Source organism: Paramisgurnus dabryanus, chromosome 14, assembly GCF_030506205.2.
Source record: "Paramisgurnus dabryanus chromosome 14, PD_genome_1.1, whole genome shotgun sequence".
Lineage (NCBI taxonomy): Eukaryota > Metazoa > Chordata > Actinopteri > Cypriniformes > Cobitidae > Paramisgurnus > Paramisgurnus dabryanus.
In genome coordinates, this window is record NC_133350.1 from 21449350 (window position 1) to 21468549 (window position 19200).

The window sequence follows — 19200 nt, forward strand, 5'->3', positions numbered from 1 at the left end:
ATTGGATGTCAACGTTTTATTGTTTTATCACTCGGAAAATGCACTTAAAGGTATCACAATGATCTTGCTCCTATGTATCTTTCAAGTTATAGTAGTTATCCTCTTTAATTTTTTTACATTTTATCATCTTGAATAGATTTTTAAATGTAATTTTTACAGTTTAAGGTGCAATGTGTAAATTTTAGAAGAATCTCTTGGCAGAAATGCAATAAATACCTTTTGTGCCATTTACTATTGAAGTGACAGTGATAGAAACTACAAAATATAACTATAATTAAGTTTATTGTTGCTTTTAAGGTGCAATGTGTAACTTTAAGAAGGATATCTTAAAAGAAATGCAATATAATATACATAACTATATTATCAGTTGTGTATAAAAACGTATTAAAAAACAATAAACTGTATTGTTTTTATTACCTTACGAGTCATCCAAAAATATTTTAATAATATTCGGGTCGCAGCCGGTTGGGTCATTTGAAATAAAGATGCCAGTTAACTATTTTAAACAATTACTACTTAAAAAAAAATGCGGGCCAGGGAGCGTGTCGGGTACACTATTTATTTTTTTGCGGTCCGAGTTGCGTGCGGGTTAGTTGAAAACATTGATCCGGTGCGGGTTGTTTATACATTGACCCGCGCATCACTGCTACCTACACCGTGGGTCGCGTTACATGGAAGTCGTCGTCATGTTTCTACAGTAGCCCTAAACAGACAAACTGCTCTATATTTTGTCCCTACGTTGTCTCAGATAATAAAATGTTTGTCCTGTGGCGGCTACCGTAGCTTCACTGTGTTTTGAAAGGGAAGGGGTGGGCTCTGGACTGAGTTTATATACATGGTTTATACATTTTATGCTGGCTTAAATCCATATTTAATGTTTAATAATTTCTTTTACATTTAATTTTGCAAAAATATATTTGATATGATTGCTTCTACATCTAGATTTTTTGTATATTTTCATTACTGCACCTTAGTATTTTTGCACTGCAGTTGTATCAATCTCCTAAACCATTATTACAAATCGTAACTGATCTATACATTTATAAATATTACATACAGTTTCATGCTTTCACCATATAGGTTGGTCTATCATATAAAAATACACTTTGTTACGCGTTCCTTCTGCGGTATTAATGCTAATAAATGCATCAGGTGCTTCAGAGGTGATATCCATAAACAGCTACATGAACACTAGATCTTGTACGTTTTCATAACAAGCAAAGCTGAAAGTCTTTCCTCACAAAGGCTTCTTGTAATACATCCGATTTCTGTGAACCATGAAAGTTCTGTGCGTCACAAATGTCACAAGGAAAGCATGGACGTCAGAAAACAACCCAAACGTGACAGCACAAAAAGAGCAATGTTTACTAACTAGGGTGTCGAACCTCTGACTCGGCACCTTGCTCCTACTCGGCACAGTTGCGTGTAGTGCGGCAGCTGACGATAAATTGATTTCTTCTCGTTCGATTTTTGAGATGAATGTGGCTCAACCTACTCCAGTCAGAAAAGACGGAGTTGGACAGCAGCCAGTCTAATCTGGATGTGACGCTAAATGGTCACACAAACAGGTAAACGAATGCACCGAGGCGGAGATACGGAGCAAACCAATTGGCTGAAATCCACGGTTCCTACGACAATGTGAATTACCCACAATCCCCAGATGGGAAGCGCTTTGTGCGGATGTCTTGAGTTGAGGCTGGGGTCTTTGTGTGCTAAGGATTGGAATGGAAATATTTAGCCTCATTACAAGGCTGCTAAGACTCAAGCAAACCAAGAAGAGCGCCAAGATACAAGAGCGCGCTTGAAAATATTTAGTCATGTATTATTCATTATTGTGATTCACATTGTCTCCTGCCTCTAAGCTCATTTCCAGAGTAGCGGCTATGGGCATGAAACAAAGCAGAGTGATTTTCACACTTGAGTTGCTACACTATTGCCAAACACTGTTTGTACGAGAGGGGATTCTCCTAAAGCGAGGTCTTGTCTTATTAGTCAACACCTTCAGTAAAAGCATGCTTCTTCTCTTTAAGCTCATGTTGACTTAGGGTGCTTGTCATTTTAATCATATTAATGTTGTGTTAAGCGATATAATATTTAGAATAGCTTTAGGTTTGTTGTCATGTTTTAAGGGCTTTAGATGTAGATATAAATAATAAGCAATATCTCAAAATGTCTTGAGGCTACAGTCTTTGAAAGCGATAGTATAACTAGCCAGGATAAACACATGTGCACATAATAGATCAACACTGGGATTGGCTATTTGAATGTGAAATTAAAAATGTCAATAAAAATGTTTTGGTCCTATGCCTTTCACAGATGACATAAATTTCTACAAATACATTTAAACAACTTAACATTGTGATTGCTATTAGGATGTGAGGAGACTTTTAACCAGCATAACTAAAAAAGTTTTAGGATCAAATCTGTACCTTTAACAAAGTTGCATTCAACAAAAATCATTCAACAAGTGTATTTTGTCAGGTGATTATGACATTTAACCAATATTTGAGATGTGTGAAACACTATTTGATATTAAATGGTTATCAGAAATAATCTCTTGACTAAGATATATCAAGTTTTATTCTTTTAGTTGACTAAAACTTGACTAAGATACCTTGAGTTGTCTTTTGACTAAAACTAGACTGAAATGATGAGACTTTCAGTTGACTAAAACTAAAACTAACAAGGACATTTGGCACAAGACTAAGACTAAAGGGGATCGCACACCGGCCGCGCAGCTCAGCACCGCGCCGTTTTAAAAAAATCGAACACATTGCTTTCTATGAGTATACGCACACCGGCGCCGCCAGGTGGCGCCTGTCCACGCCGCCCAGCTGTGACTCAGGAAGTTGTTCAAATCCCTGTTGCGCCACACAGCGCCACTCACATAGTTTAAAATTAAATAACATCATATTTGTCCCAAATCATTAATGATTAACATTGGCTGCTAACGTATATTTTGCATTTTGAAGTAGACGCTATCTGACGAAGCTTGCGCTATTTAATGTGCACTTCCGGTTTACAATACCTCCGAGTTCTGCTAGGCGCGACGCGCCGCGGACGGTGTGCGATCCCCTTAAGACTAAATTGAAAATAGTTGACACTACAGTAACAGTAATGGCGTTATAACGGGGAAAACAGTAAACTGTAATTTATTTGATTACTCATTACTGAAAAAAGTAACGCCACTAGATGCCGCTAAAATGTACACACACCACCTTTAATGTTTCAGCGAAGTAAACATAGTAAAACAAGTTTTTATTCGGTAGATGAGAGTTATAAATGCACACAGAGAGTAGGGGGTGGTATGTGGTATTGACATCTGTAGGCCATTAACTCTTTCCCCACCATTGACGAGTTATCTCGTCAATTAAGAGAAAACATTTCCCCACCAATGCGCTTTCCTGTTTTTAAGTTTTTATGGAAATAACAAATTTTTAGCGGAGTAATTCGGTTATTATCCACTAGATGGTCAATTTATAAAAAACTGAAGCAAAAACTAATTTCAAAACATTTTCAACTCCGTGTATGTTTTGATCTTCGTTCTGAATCTGATCTTAAACTAAATTCCTTTCCAAAAATGTGACCCGTCACGGAAACCAGGGACTCAAGTCGGCAGCACAAGTTTCGAGAAAATGAGAAACAAAGTTTTTTTTTCGAAATTTGTGATTTTCGTTTTATTGCAGAATCTGTTAGTTGAGATCACGAAGAAGCCTCTCCATGTTTGAGATAGCAGTTTTTGTATATTTAAAAGCGTACATTTTGCGGTTAAAATAGGCTTGTTTTTCCGGAGATTCTAGCGTGCAGCAGGGGGCGTCATTGTCTGTGTGTATATTTACATACTGTATAAGCTTGTGTTTTCGCCTCCGCCCCCAAAGGGAACAGCGTGACTACTAAATAAGGATAGTTCGCCCAAAAATGAAAATAATGTAATTAATAACTCACCCTTATGTCGTTCTAAACTCGGAAGACCTCCGTTCATCTTCGGAACACAGTTTAAGATGTTTTATCGTTAGATTTAGTCCGAGAGCTTTCCCAGCTTTCCCCTTCATTGAAAATCTATGTATGGTTTCCATGTCCAGAAAGTTAATAAAAACTTCATCAAAGTAGTCCATGTGACATCAGTGGGTCAGTAAGATTGTGTTTTTTTTACGAATTACGACTTTATTTAGCATTGTCTTCTCTTCCGGCTCGAGCGTGAAGTCACGTGACTGTAGTGACGCGCTGCCCTGTTCCTCAGACATGTTTGCTAAGTTTTTTTTTTTTTTCAAACTTATAGCCTGCGTCTCCCCAGACTGTAAAGCTCGGGCGCACAAAACAAAAGAAAGATAAAAGAAGCTGGGGTGGAACAAATAACAGTCAGCCGCATCGTACGTCAGCCGCGTCACTGACTTTATGCGGCGCCGCAGTCGGATGACGTCAAAGTACCGCGAGAGCTCTTCAAGAAATCTTACGGAGTAGTTTAATTTCGACTCGCTCTCGCGGTACTTTGACGTCATCTGTATGTCAGTTCTTGCAGCGCAGCATGAGTCCAAACACACAGAAGTTACATAGATATAGTTGTATTCTTCATATAATTGGCTACATGTTTTGTCTATCAATATTTTCCATGAAGTCATTGGCTGATGGAGGAACGAGCGAGCCATTGGTAACCTCTCTAAAGGATGTCACGTTTTCGACGGCGCTGTTTGGATGATCTATTATACTACTTCCCTATTTTAAATACAAACTTTGAAGGCGGGTTCATGTGTTTAACGGAGTGTAAGCTCATATACCCTTACATGTTACGATTTAAATAGTCTTCAGATTATATATTATATTGTATTACCAGACATTCATGCGAAATCTGATGTAAACAATCTATATTTCACGGATTATACGCATTTGTGGACAAATATGGACATTGGATAATCTGAAACAGACTGGATTCGACTTGTGATCCCCACAAAGGTAAAAGAGTCATGTTTATTTTTGCGGGTTGTCATTTGGTCATAAAATACTACATATGATGCTAGAACATCTCAAAAAGGGTTTTACAGGGAGCATGGCTTAGCTAAATGAGATGTAAATGAGCCCTATTGTCTCCCCCAGCTGAAAAGAAGAGTCCCTTTCGTCTCGATTTTCTCGGTTTGAGTATTTCTGAGTTCCTATATTCAAATGGCCACAACTTCTCCAAATCTTATCAGATTTCCATGTGTTACACATCGTTGGAAAGCTTAGAAACTGCACTTTCAGAATCTGTGAATAACTCAAAATGCCCAGATCCGACTTGTGTCCCTACTTTCCCTGACTGGTCACAAATGCTTTGATTTTAGCTTTTTGCTCAAAAGTTGGTATTTTTGAAGAAACCTATCTTTAACTCTTTCCCCGCCATTGACGAGATAACTCGTCAATTACGAGAAAACGCTTCCCTGCCAATGACGAGAAATTCCAGCTTTCCACAATACGGCTATCATCCAACAGATGGCGCACTTCCGCAACTTATACAACCCGGATATAGCACCTCACGTGAAAAAGAGAGAACTCCGTGTATGTTTTGAAGATCGCTCTGCATCTGATCTCTATCAAAAGTCCTTCACAAAAATTTAATTATCTCAGCTTTTTGCTCAAAATTGGGTGTTTTTGAAGAAAGCTACCCATATATGAGAGGTGATAAAAAGAGGGTCTTTTCTACGGAGCCCCTAGGGGGACATGGAGTAAAAATTTAATAAAGTTTAGTTTCATGTGCTCAGGTGAAACTTTCATGTGCTCACACGAAACCTTTATGTGCAGAATTTTTTTTAAAGTTTAGTTTCGCAAAAAAAATTCTGCACATGAAAGTTTCATGTGAGCACATGAAACTAAACTATAGATTTTTTTTACTCCAATGTCACCTTAGGGGCTCTGTATTTTTCTTTCATTTGGTATATTGTATGTTTATATATTTAAAGAAGAACATTTTCTGGAAGGCATTAAACTTTTGTGAAAATCATGAAAAACGCTGGCCACTTTTAAAAAAATGCTGGCGGTGAAAAAGTTAAGAGGTTATAAAAAGAAAAGACATGAAAATAGGATGAAACTTTTATTTTCGTTTTTTTTTTAAAGCAGAGGGTCTGTTCTTTTATTTGATATATTTGTACGTTTATATATTTATAGAAGAAAATGTTCCTGTAAGGCATTTTGTGAAACTTTTGTGAAAACTTTTTTTAAAAAGCCTGGTGGGGGAATGAGTTAAAAATACCAGAACATCAATGTCTTCTGTTCAGCCCCTTTCAAGCGGAACATAATGGCGGCCTCTATTGACTAAAATGATTATTACATGTTTTTAATCAAATCAAAATATTTAATAAAAATATAAAATATTTTATGTTTCTATCAATGGAATTTAGTACTATAAGGCACATTTAAAGAATTAAAGCATACAAGTCTTCATAGTTGAGGTACCCTTTAAAGGGATAGTTCCCCAAAAAATGAAAATTCTGTCATTGTGTGCTTAAATCCTTGTTTTAATGCCATTTGCTGTTATTTTTTAACACCAAAAAGCACCATATGTGAGCTGAACTCAAGAGCCAGAACAGTTTTCCAAAGGATTCATTCAAAAACAGCATTTATAATTTTCTCTCTCAGTCTATCATGTTTGTATATATACCATATGTACCATGGATGAAAGAAAGCCACACAGGCTTGGAACAACATGACAGCGAGTAAACGATGACAGAATGTTCATTTTTTATTTGAACTATTTCTTAAGGAAACCCTGAGAACTAAAAACAACTTTAACAAACCCTGATGTCAACAGCACGCAGACGCCGTATCTAAATGACACATAATGATGTGTGCTTTAGATACAAACTCTTCACAGGAGCATCGAGATTACAGCCACTGATTACAGCATCTCAAGTCATATAGCAGCTTCGGATTTCCTTTCCAAACACTTAACTTTGAAAGTCAAAAAGCACTTAACAGTAAAAACCTATAGGGTCAGAAAAGCAGTCAGAAAAACCTACACACTCGATAAAGCTAAATTCAGCGGCATCTTTTTTACTCGCTCTTGGCCTGTCATAAATGCAAAACACTGTAGACATTTATATCCTTCAGCGCATGACTCTTACTGGATTACTGGGTCTGTATATTGGGATTTGAGAAACACTTGACTGGATCATGATGGTATTTACCTTGGTTAGAGGTATCGTCGCTATCTCTCCTGCCTTCTCTGACCTGCAAGAATAAAAGAATATGTAAATATTACATTTGATCATCTAAAAAGTGCATTGAAAGTGTGAGCTTGATGATCTCAACTGAGAACGAGTGCATAATCATAAAACAAATATTAATTATTATTTCGCATCAAAATGTTTGTTTACATTTTTCAAAATACAGAAAAAATATTTTTTATTTAAATTCCAGATTTTCAATATGGTGTCAGGCTTTTGTTATTTCAAATAGGGAACACAATCTTATTTTCTGCAACATTCACAGTACTTTTAAATCATAATGAGTAATCTCACAACACACAACTTGACACATCAATTGATTTACACTTCCTTCTGCCAGCTGAAATGGTTTGAAGATGAACAGATTGTGTTGTGGGAAATAGTAACCTAGTCAATGAACTCTGAGCGTATAATGCAATTTTGACGTGAGTAGTATGTCATGTGGGCATACGCGCTGAAAATTTCCATACGCTTCCATGCACCGTATACATTATATTGTATTCCTTTCAATATTACCACTGCTCATAGTACGGTATATATATGCACAGATATGCAGTATTCTTTAAAGATTTTGTATTAGTTTCTTTAGAAATCCCTAACCTGCTATAAAACTATTGAATGTATGGATTGTAATGTGCGTGGTACTACTGTATGCAACAAAAAGCTACTTTGTTTGTATCTATCACAATAAATTACAATTATTTTTATTGGAGTTTCAAGCATCCCTTAAATCTTTATAGATTTGGTCTACAGGGTCAAATGCACCTCCATTCTCTCCAATCAAACATTCACCCCCCTTTGAAAATAAATAAATAAATATGTGTACTGATTTTCCATTCCATCCTCATTCAGTGTGGTTTTATAAAGTCCTTGCTTTTGGCTCCCCGTGTCTTTGAAATTCAGATAATTTTTGCCTTTTTTCTGTGTGGCTTTGTAGCTGTAGGGCTGTGTTTCAAATGTATTAATCTGCTTTTGGGAAGAGGATGCCTGCAGCATCACTTCATATCCGTCCGGTTTAAATCATTCGGGAGGTTATATGTGACCAGATACTCTGTACTAACTGCAAAACTACTCTTAAATACATTGTTTTATTCCTCATTGGCAAGCTCTGAAATTATTTTGGCAAGTGCTTTGCTTTTGCTTCTGGCCGGCAATGAGAGGCAGCTCTGACTTACTGCTGTTAGCTCTTCTCCGCCAGGTTTTGTATTTGAAATAAGGAAGCGATAAAAATCAGCCAATATACAGTAGTAATGTACAAAGCCCTTCAGCTTTAAAAAGATGACGATTACGATTTAACATTTTCATTGCTCTCTGTCTTTATCTTTTATTCTTAATGGTGGTTCTGTATACCATTTGTCTACTCAAAACACTTTGATTTTGATAGGGATGTCATTTGCCTTTTTATTACTTCTGCCAGTTATTAGCAATAGAGGAGGGAGAGATTTTATTAGTCATTTGTATGTAGTAGAAATCCCAAAAACATACACAACAGAAAAAAACAAGCTATTTCAGCATGAGGTCTTGGATTTGCAGAAAAAAGTTTGGATCAGATCCGTGCAATGCCATGGCTTTCTGCCTTTGAGTAAAGTAGGGTCACTCTTTAGTCACTGGGGCTGTTTACACCGGATATTAAGATGCATCTGTATGCATAAAATATAGATGTAAAATTTTGAGCTCATCCACTTTAGACCACATTCAGAGAACGAATTTGACCGGACTGCTTTTGTAGTGAGTTGCCGGCCCAAGCACATTATTTTACATATTTATTTATTACATATTTTTTATATTTGCTTGGCTTCTTTTATGTATGTTAACATTTAAAACAATGATGAAACATATCAACAAGTATAAAATAAAATAAAATCAGGTAAAAGAATAAAAGTTTTGAGTAGACCACTGTATATAAAATAAGGAGCCCTCCAGATTGTTTTATCCATTGTGGCTCACAAAAAGGTTGAAGACCCCTGGTGATCTTCAGGCTCTCTGCCTTTTAAATTTTTGCTTTATTTTGCGAGTGTGTAAACGTTGTACAAGCTTATTTCATCAATTGCTCTGAAATATCTGAAAAAACTTTGCATATACATGCACAAAAAGTTGTGTGGCATGTTTACTAACAACACAAGCAATGATACTTAGAGGTTTCACCATAATGACCCGAATCACTTTATACCGGAACCCGGCGTGCACGAATAATTTATTTTAAAGAAAGACCCGACCCGAGAAAAAACGACAAAATAAGTCCTGATTTCGAACCAACCCAATGTCGTTTTTTTTTTAACAAGACTGGACCCAAAAGTAAACGGCACCGATGTGTGTGCAGTCAGCAGCCTGCATGCACCAATATGACAAGATAGTTGAGATAGTTCTCCGCAAAAACACATTAATTTTATAATACCCAAGACCGCAAATATTATACGTGACCTGTTTCTAGGCACACATAGATTTTTTAGACCTGAACCCGCTTGGGTCTCGGATCACACCTCGGGTTTTCGGATCTAAGTGGACCCGTGAAGACCTCTAATGGTACACTCACATAATATTAGTGTGTGTCAGATTCAACCCGTTTTTTCTCCTACTCGGGTTTTAAAGCACCTGTTTTCGTGATCCCATTTTTCAAACTTTAGTTAGTGTGTAATGTTGCTGTTAGAGCATAAATAATACCTGCAAAATGAAAAAGCTCAAAGTTCAATGCCACGCAATATATTTCAGGGTTTCCCGCAGAAAATTTGTTAGTAAAGGTGGTAGGGTTGGGCGAGTGGGCGGGGCAGAGGGCGTGCAATCAAAGGGGCGGGGCTTATGTGTCACGATGAAAATAAAAACATTTTTATTTTTATATTTAAAACACTCAAATAAAACTTAATTTTGAAGAAACTATGACAGAAAATGAACACATACTATATTATTAATGAATTAAATGTTTTTAACAGATACCTCTAATGGGAATAGCTGTATGATGAAGTAAAGGGTTAATAAACACAAACTAAAGCAGATGTTGTAGATCATCTCGCGAACAATGATAGATGGCGCAAAAATGGTAAAAACTGATTATTTCCCACTATTAATTACATTATTTTAAATGAGTGTAACTAACATGTAAATCATGCACATAAATAAAGTGAGTAAGACCGCCCAACAATTATATCTAATCAACAGGCACATGAAACAGCCAGCAGGTTGCTCAAACAACAAAATCACCAGCTAACTTACTTTAAATTTGCAAAACTATAGACAAATACAATAACAGGCTTAAAAAAAAAACGCAAGTCCACTTACAGTTCTCATGGACATGCGTTTTATCAACTGGCTATCCTCCAGACATGACGGACCACATCTTTATCTCATTTCGGCCGTGTTTCGCGCGTCCCCGCTCGCGGTGTGAAGCGCGTTTGCGTTATTCTCCGAGATGTACCTCTTGGCCTTTTGTGCAGTGAATTTTTTTTTCTTGGACGCTCTAGTTAAGGTGGTAGGGTTTCCAAGCTTAGGCGGGCCGCCTGAACTGAAATGTGCTGCGGGAAACCCTGTATTTTCTTTAACAGAATTCATTTTTTAGGACTACAGGAATGGCCGGTTTGGATTACATCCCTCTACTTCCCGAATATATGACTTCAATATAAGAGTTTTTGAACAACTTCTGCCCACAGGAATACACCAGCTAAGCTCAAACAGCTCTGGCTAAGCTAAGCTAACACACTAAACCAGCTACACAAACAGAACTCATTAAGTATTTCTGAAGAGGGACTTCATAGAACAAGGAAGACATCAGCACGTTTTAGAAATGGCGTAAAGATAAGTACATTTTGTGAAAAATACCATGTTTTTTACACACAAAACATGAACATGTGTTATATTGTGCACAGTGAACTCAACCAAAGCTTCGAAAACACTTCGAAAAAATGTGACCTTTAATGACTCGCCCACAGACCTTCCTCTCGAAGTAATCAGGACAGAAGGTGTCGAAACTGTACAAAAGTGACAAATTAAAACACCAGGTGCAAACGTGAATGTGTCTCTCTCGTCCACTCGTGATCTGATCGACTAAAACACATCTTAATACCAGGTGTAAACAGAGCCAGTGTCTATAAACCATCACCCGCTGGACGATGCTGCCGTTCACGCTGCGCGGTAATTCGCTAATGACAATGTAAATAAGGCTTACTATTGAAAATCTGCAGAAGGATCGAACAGTGAAACGCCACTTTAAATAAAGGTCCAGAGGTGAATATACCAACCGGGAGGAAGGGAGCGGATCAATACTAACAATGGCATTATCAAATTCAGTACAAAAATAATAAATAATTATAGAAAAATACCACAGCTCCAGTCGTAAAAAGAAAGTCCTAACGACTGTAGGCAAATCAATCGTAAGCCTGACAATATAATTGCCCATGCAGAAGAAATATTGAGTAGCTCTACTATAGAGCTTTAATTGAATTGAAAAAGCAAAGCTCTGAGTCAGTGCTTGAAAACCATCAGTTGTATATAATCAATGAATCCAGAGATTATCAAACGGAAGGCCTTTAAAGTCAACGTCCAACGCAGACCGACCATCTGTCCGTAGGTTAATGCCTGCGCCTGCTTAAGTATATTTCAGTCTCAATAATAAAGTCGGGCCTTTAAAATATTTAACTCTGGCTTTTGTAAAAGAGACCCATAGTGACATTTTTCACCGTGACTCTGGCGCAAATTAATTTCTTTTTTTATTTTAATCTTATTTCCGTCTACCTGTAATGCTTATGGAGGACTACAAGAGTCATGCAAAATATAATAAAGAACTTGAATATTTAATAAATACCTGGACAATAAAAAATAACAATTAATACATTAATCTATAAATAAATAGACCAATTTACAAAAAAATCATTATGTAACATATTATTAGGCAATAAAAAGTGAGGTTATAGACGGTTTCAGCAGTAACAACATAAACAAGCGGCTGTGGCGGTCCGCACGTAACTTCCGGTAAACTCCGCTAAGAATAAATAACAACAAAGTTCTTTAAACATAGTTTATTTATATAACAAGCAAAAAACAACATATTGATTACCTAGGAAACCAAAACATTTGTTATTTTCGACGAGGCATTTGTTCAAGTGATCAGTTTTGCAACTAGTCAGACCATTATAAAAAACGAAACCGGAAGTAAGGTTCGGATCCAGACGTGTATCACGTGCGTCCGATGAAACCGTCTATAAAAATAACGTATAAATGAAATATTAATCCATTAATAAATTGTTCAAATTAATATAACAATTTACAAAAACAACATAAAACATTCATTTTCCCGATGGTTCTCCTTATAATTTTCGCTATTCGATTTGCTTTTCGTTTTAGCCTCTCTATTTAGCTTTTCCATGACTCTTTGGGTCCTCATCCGAGATCTATAAATCTGTGCATGACGCACAATCAGAGCCAATCAGCGAGCTTGTTACATCCACCTGGCCATAATTTGCATTTCTCATTTGACCATTTGCAAGGACCCAAAGAGTCACGGAAAAGCTAATTAGAAAAAAGCAAATCGAATAGCGAAAAGAATAAGGAAAACCATCAGGAAAATGAAAACAGAAATGTTAAATGGAAATGCTTTTAAATGCCTAATTTAAACCTGTATTTGTAGTTCAATTTATAAATCCAGTTGTTTATTTCTCTTTTTAAATCGCTTTTTGAAATACATTTTGAAATTCCATTATTTAATTAAGAATTTATAAATGTAATTTAAAATGATGAACTTATTGAGTGTTTTATGTTGTTTTTGTAAATTGTTATTATTTATTAATGGATTAATTAATATTGAATATTGAATATTGAAGTTCTTTATTACATTTTGGATGACTCTTGTGGTCCTCCATAAATGCTCAAAGGCCGAGCTTCCTTTTTCAAACACTTGCTTTTTGGAGAAAAATGCCCCACATTTTCTATCCCTTGTGTTTTTGCACCAAGGTGCTTTCCACGTTATCTCAGTCATTGTTAAATTTCTGTGGTGCAGGCGGAAACTTGAGGGCGATGCACATTTGAATAAAGGGCGATTTATAGTCGTGCGTAGGTCCATAGCCTGTGCGTAGCTTTGCGTAGCCTGACGTGCACCTCACCAAATTTTTAACAGCGCGTCAGATCTACGCGGACCGCAAGCGCTGTGATTGGTCCACCAGAACCCCTCCCGTCAGGTAAAAAAAACTGCGTCATAGGTATTTCCGTTTGTGATGGTGAAAACAAAGATGAGCCAAGTTGAGGAGTGATTTAACTCAAACTGCATCAAAAGTCACTGTTTATTTACTTTCATCATTGCTGGTCTTCTACAATTATACACACCAAGTTCCTTTTCCTTCCTCGTTTGTAGGTTAACTTGCTTAGCTTCTTATTCTGTGACTTCTTTTGCTGCTACTGTGGTTACACGCGTGATTACTACCTACCAGCGGTCTGCGGGTGTGTTTGCACGTCGACGCGGACGACGACGCACAAGTATAAATGAAAACCGTTGCGGAACCTACAGCCTTGTTTATGGTCGCGCTTTGGTCCGCAACGCAAGCCTCCGCGGATCGCGCGCGCGTCTCACCAAACGGACGAGGCGTTTATAGTTGATGCGCTCGCTGTTGCACTATTTTTTTAACCACCAGGGGGCGACGCGAGCAATAAAGTCAAAAACAAACACAAAGAAGAGGATAGAAGAAGTCGTCCGCTGGAACAACCCTGGTGCTTTTAACATTAGAGTTTGATATATATATAAATATGAGAACATGAATAAAACAACAATTTATTAAACATTATCATTTCATTAACGTTTTTACTAAACAAACAGTACAGACATCTTAAGGTTTGTATTTTATTCCTCGTCCAGTAGTTCTTTCAATACAAATATAAGCCAAACATTCTGAATCATGTAAAAGAATTCGTATTTTAAACTGCAAAGTTTTCATACTTTACTTCCAGAGTGTCAGATAAATATATACATTGTTTTGCTTGGATTGATCAAAGAGATACGTCACAGGCTTGCCTGCTCGGACAGAATCGCCTCGAGTTCGGTCATTTTCGGATGCGGAGCCGGGCAGAAAGTTACAAAAAATGCCGTGCACAGCGCCACGCGAAATGGGGTCTCGCACCCAACGCGCGCGACCGCCCACTCCGCGTTGACGTCATTTTTGCCGCGCGCACCAACGCGCCCGTGCGGACGCGTCGAGTATAAACATAGCTTACGCCGTCGCGGCTACGCCATAGGACCTACGCACAACTATAAATCGCCCTTAAGCCTACCATACAGTAGTTAAACACAAGGACTGAAAAGACCAATAAAACTCTGTATTGCATATGAAGCAAATGATGAGAAAAAGAAATCTACCACTACAACTTGGAGAGTCTCTAGATAATTTCACTTCACATGGTGGCCCTGAGGGGTGGCTTTTACTCATTAGTGAAATGCAGCTCTTGTGCTGAGACTGACTGAGAGAGAGAGAGAGAGAGAGAGAGAGAGAGAGAGAGAGAGAGAGAGAGAGAGAGAGAGAGAGAGAGAGAGAGAGAGAGAGAGAGAGAGAGAGAGAGAGAGAGAGAGAGAGAGAGAGAGAGAGAGAGAGAGATACAGTCATGCCGAAAGAAAAATAGATATGCACTATGGTGAAGAAGAGTTAATGCTGGGATAAACTCATAAATAAGTACTTGAAACCCATAAACAAGTAGCCACATATTGATTTCTCCGTAATTGTAAGTTAGTTGGCATGAATCCACACGCATCATATCTTATGTACGTAATGCAACATAAAAACATACTTACACGCTAGCGATACTTTATTACCTCGGTTACATCCGAGTACGGTTGAGTGGATTTTATTTTCAATGTAGTTAGAAACCTTATATTGAAGTCTAGCCAAAGCAGGCACTTCAAATAATGGTGTAGCATCTCGGGTAAACTCCAGGGGGCAATGTTGCTCTGTGGATCTCTCATTCCCTGGCATAACTATCGACTACACCTGTCGTCATTAAGGAAACATTCACATATTCAAAAAGCAGGGGTGTGCAGACAGCTAAATTAAATAACTGTCAAAATAGTGACATGAAAATCTGTTTCACTGCGAATATAAAGGAAATATTTCATGTGAGAAAAAATCAAGTGGCGGGGCGTGTTTAAGAACGAGCCTGCAATTTTCCTCTTGATGTTGCCTTTTCTAAATTACGACTGATGTATCTCCCTTGCACTCTTTCTCCTTTGAATGGTTACAATAGGGTGTTAAACCACAACAATTATTCATTTAAAAGTGCCAGAAATTTATCTAAATTACAGAGTAAAAAAGCAAAATTCAAGATAATAGGCTAGTAAAGGTTTACAAGATAAAGTTGAATTGAGACTTTATAAATCTCCTTTCAGAATTATGTGCAATACATAATCTCCAAATGGAAAACACAATCCTTCATTCCATATAAAAATACCCCTTTCCATAATTCCCTCTATTCCCTAATTTGGAGCAGGCCGCATTACTCCGACAAACCAGATGATATAAAACCGCAAGGGGATGGGACAATTAAACAAAAACTCCAGGTGGCAGAATCCATCCGCGGAGAGCTCAATAGAGGAAGGAAGGTCTTAAAGAGAGATCATTTCTGAGGGAAAAGCTTATTTACAGGGTCCTCACCTGCTTAAGTGCTGCTTAGTCAATCATATGAGCTCGGCGCATCGCTCGAGGTGTGTGTACCGGGCTGAAAATGTGAAAATAGCTGGTGGGTGGCTGGATGAGGAATATTCTGGAGAGAGGTAAAATAACACTCTTGCACCTCTATGCTGACTGACATGTCTTATCACCACACTTCACCATCCGTCACGCAAACAACTCTTGATCATTAGAGCCAAAAATCTGAGTGTATATCCCAATAAGAACTCGTTTAAATATTAATACAAAAGTTTTGTAATGTAAGTTTTATAAAAAAAGACATGTGACTGTCCTTTCAATACTTGATTAAAGCAAGAAACATTAATTAAAATAGCTTGAGTAATGTCCGTTTTCAAGCTCATTGCAACTGGTGATCGGTGTAATCTGCACAGTTTGGTATGTGGGAAAGGTTGTGCTTTTAGGGACCCTTAAATCATGTTTGATTTTTACTGAGTCAGTAGTGTTTAGTTTACCTCACAGCAGAATTATGTCATAAAAATGCTTTATCCATATTAAGCAAAATAAGAGACTGTACATTTTGATAGCTTTTACAGTAAATTTGAATTTTGGAGCACACTGGTTTAAAGATATATTTAACCAAAAAGCGTGGCTGGTAGAGCATGGCCCATTGAAAACAATGAGAGTTTATGCATAGGATGGAAGGTGATGCATTTTATATTTGTGTGCATATATACACTCACCCCTCGAGGGATATGTTGGAGAAGACAAATGTGTGTACAGACTGAGTCATCTCTGTTTGTCCTGTGCTGTTGTTTAAGACTCTCTCCTCCATCACCGTCTCCACAGCCATCTGGGGAACAATCTCTAATACTGCCCAACACCTGTAAAGTAAAGAAAGATAGACAGAATGATTAAAGGCCTTGTTAAAGATAAAATACATTCATATATTTAAATAAAATACAATAGATTAAATGAAAAGCACCATGAAATAATTGTCACATGGGCAAATTAGAAGCGCTGTATCTCTAAAACTACAATTTAGAGTCAAAGGTTCGGATGTTTTTTTTTAAATAGTTGGTTTTTATACACACTCTTACATTATAGTAATTTTTGTAAGGACTGCCAAATTATAATCACAGTATTGTTTTTATTTCTTGAAATATCTGTTGGGAAAAGTGTGAGCAGAAAGCGTACATTAAGTAAAGGTCAACTACAGTATATAATGCAAGTACAGTAGATTGTAGTTAAAAGACTGAACTAGTGCATGTTCTGTTCACAGTTTTTCATAAATGTTAGGTTGTGGGAAGGTGTGACATGTTAAATATTGTAAGTGTAATTAATGTTAAAGTGTAATTATAAATGTTGGCCAAAACAATGGTGTGATATTATAATTGGTGTTGTCCTTTAATCAATTTTCATATATGCTTCATCATTGTTTTGTTTAAATTTTGTCTAAAATAATATTTGGCCTATGAAAGCGTATAATTACATGCTGTTTAATGGCAGGTTACACTGTGACAACTTTCCCTGTTCCAACCTAGAAAGATATTCACTGGAGTAAAACGTGTGACTAGCTCCAGATTGCCTTTACTGTATGATACATAATTTATATAATATAAACATGTATAACAAATTAATCACATTCTAGAATTTGTGACACTGGACCACAAAACTAGTCATACTGTAAGTCAAACATGTATATTTGTACAATGCAATAAATGACTCTCTTACTTAGTATTTTTGTCTTGTTTTCAGTAGAAATATCAAAAAATTCTTAAATCAAGATGAATTGATGACCAAAATGACCTAATAAAATAAGCTTAGGTTTTAGACAAAAATATACAATTTAAGTTAATTTGTGTTTAAAACGGGCAAAAATATCTGCCAATGGGGTGAAAAATAATATTTCTTGATTTAGAGGTTTAAGAAAAAAGTACATATATTTTTCTTACCCATTGGCATTTTTTTTTTTTTTGCACAAATCCACTTAAAGGATAATTCTGGTATTTAACACTTTGAGTCTCATTTCTGGTTGTTTTGGATGAACTACAGTGATGGACACTGAAATTTTGACAATGGGTCGTGTCTTGAGTTTTTGACTTGTTTAGAAGCGTCTCTTCACTGCTTCAGAATGGAAGTCAATGGCCATGCACAAACATGTCATTAAAACAACACTTAAAGTTCATTTTCAAAACTGTACTTCTCACCGAGTGGTTTGTGGTGTTCGTTGATGATTAAAAACAAGTAGTGTAGTGAAATACAGTTTCTGTCATGTTTTATTTGGCATTTTGTAAAATTCCATGGACTTCTCTTGGAAGACTCATTGATCGCTGATATATCACTCCGCCGCCAGAAACAGAAAAGGGGTCTGCTTACATGTGGTTGTAGTTTTTTCGCTCGGTTTCTCTCGAAATAAATGTTTCCTATATTTGATGGCTCAGTGACCAGCCTTAGGTTTGAGGTTGAGCTCGATTTGACTGTCTATACGCTAGCCACCGAGTTCCGTTCAGCGTCCTTGTACGGCAAAGTGTTTGTCGCCATCAAGTGGTCGGGAGTGTGCTAATGCTTCAGACTCAAATATAGAGCGGAAGTATATACGCGGTTGTGAGGTATCTGAACAAATAGTTCCACTATAGCAAATAACAAGGATTGAAATCATACATTGAGCCGATATATTTGTTTTTAATCATCAACACCACGAACCACTCGGTGAGTAGTACAGTTTTGAAAATGAACGTTAAGTGTTGTTTTAATGACATGTTTGTGCATGGTCATTGACTTCCATTCTGAAGCAGTCACGAGACGCTTCGAAACCAGTCAAAAACTCAAGACATGACCCATTGTCAAAATTTCAGTGTCCATCACTGTAGTTCATCCAAAACAAACCAGAAATGAGACTCAAAGTGTTAAATACCGCAATTATCCTTTAAATTTTATCATTTGGATTTATTTTCTTACACTCTAAAAAACAAACGGTGCTATATAGCACCAAAACAGTTGCTTTGGATCGTAACGATAGAAGAACCATTTTTAGTGCCATATAGCACCGGTGAAGAACCAGTGAAGCACCAGTGAAGCACCTGTGTAGAACCATATAGTGCTATGTAGAACCATATGTGGTGCTATATGGCCCCTATATGGTTCTACACTGGTGCTTCACTGGTGCTTCACTGGTGCTTCACTGGTGCTTCACTGGTTCTTCACCGGTGCTATATGGCACTAAAATGGTTCTTCTATCGTTACGATCCAAAGCAACTGTTTTGGTGCTATATAGCACCGTTTGTTTTTTTTAGAGTGGATAGGTAATTTTGCTCATCAAGAAAATGCATTTTGATTTAAGAATTAATTTGTACCGAAAACAAGACAAAAATACAAAATAAGAAAGTCATTTTTTTTTCGCAGTGTAGCAATAGCCA

The 19200-nt window shown here is 37.1% G+C and overlaps 1 protein-coding gene across 3 annotated transcripts in view; it reads right to left on the minus strand.

Moving 5' to 3' along the window:
• The window catches only part of LOC135719045 (uncharacterized), a 122380-nt gene that overhangs the window by 21301 nt on the left and 81879 nt on the right, over positions 1 to 19200 (minus strand). For all 3 annotated transcript variants that reach the window (XR_010521002.2, XM_065241552.1, XM_065241551.1), the window contains exons 12-13: positions 16525 to 16665; positions 7155 to 7197 (exon numbers count right to left, since the gene is read on the minus strand). Coding sequence is in view for 2 of the 3 variants with exons in the window: in XM_065241552.1 (XP_065097624.1) it covers positions 7155 to 7197; positions 16525 to 16665 (184 nt within the window). In the remaining variant the exon portion in view is untranslated. The remainder of the gene's footprint in view (positions 1 to 7154; positions 7198 to 16524; positions 16666 to 19200) is intronic.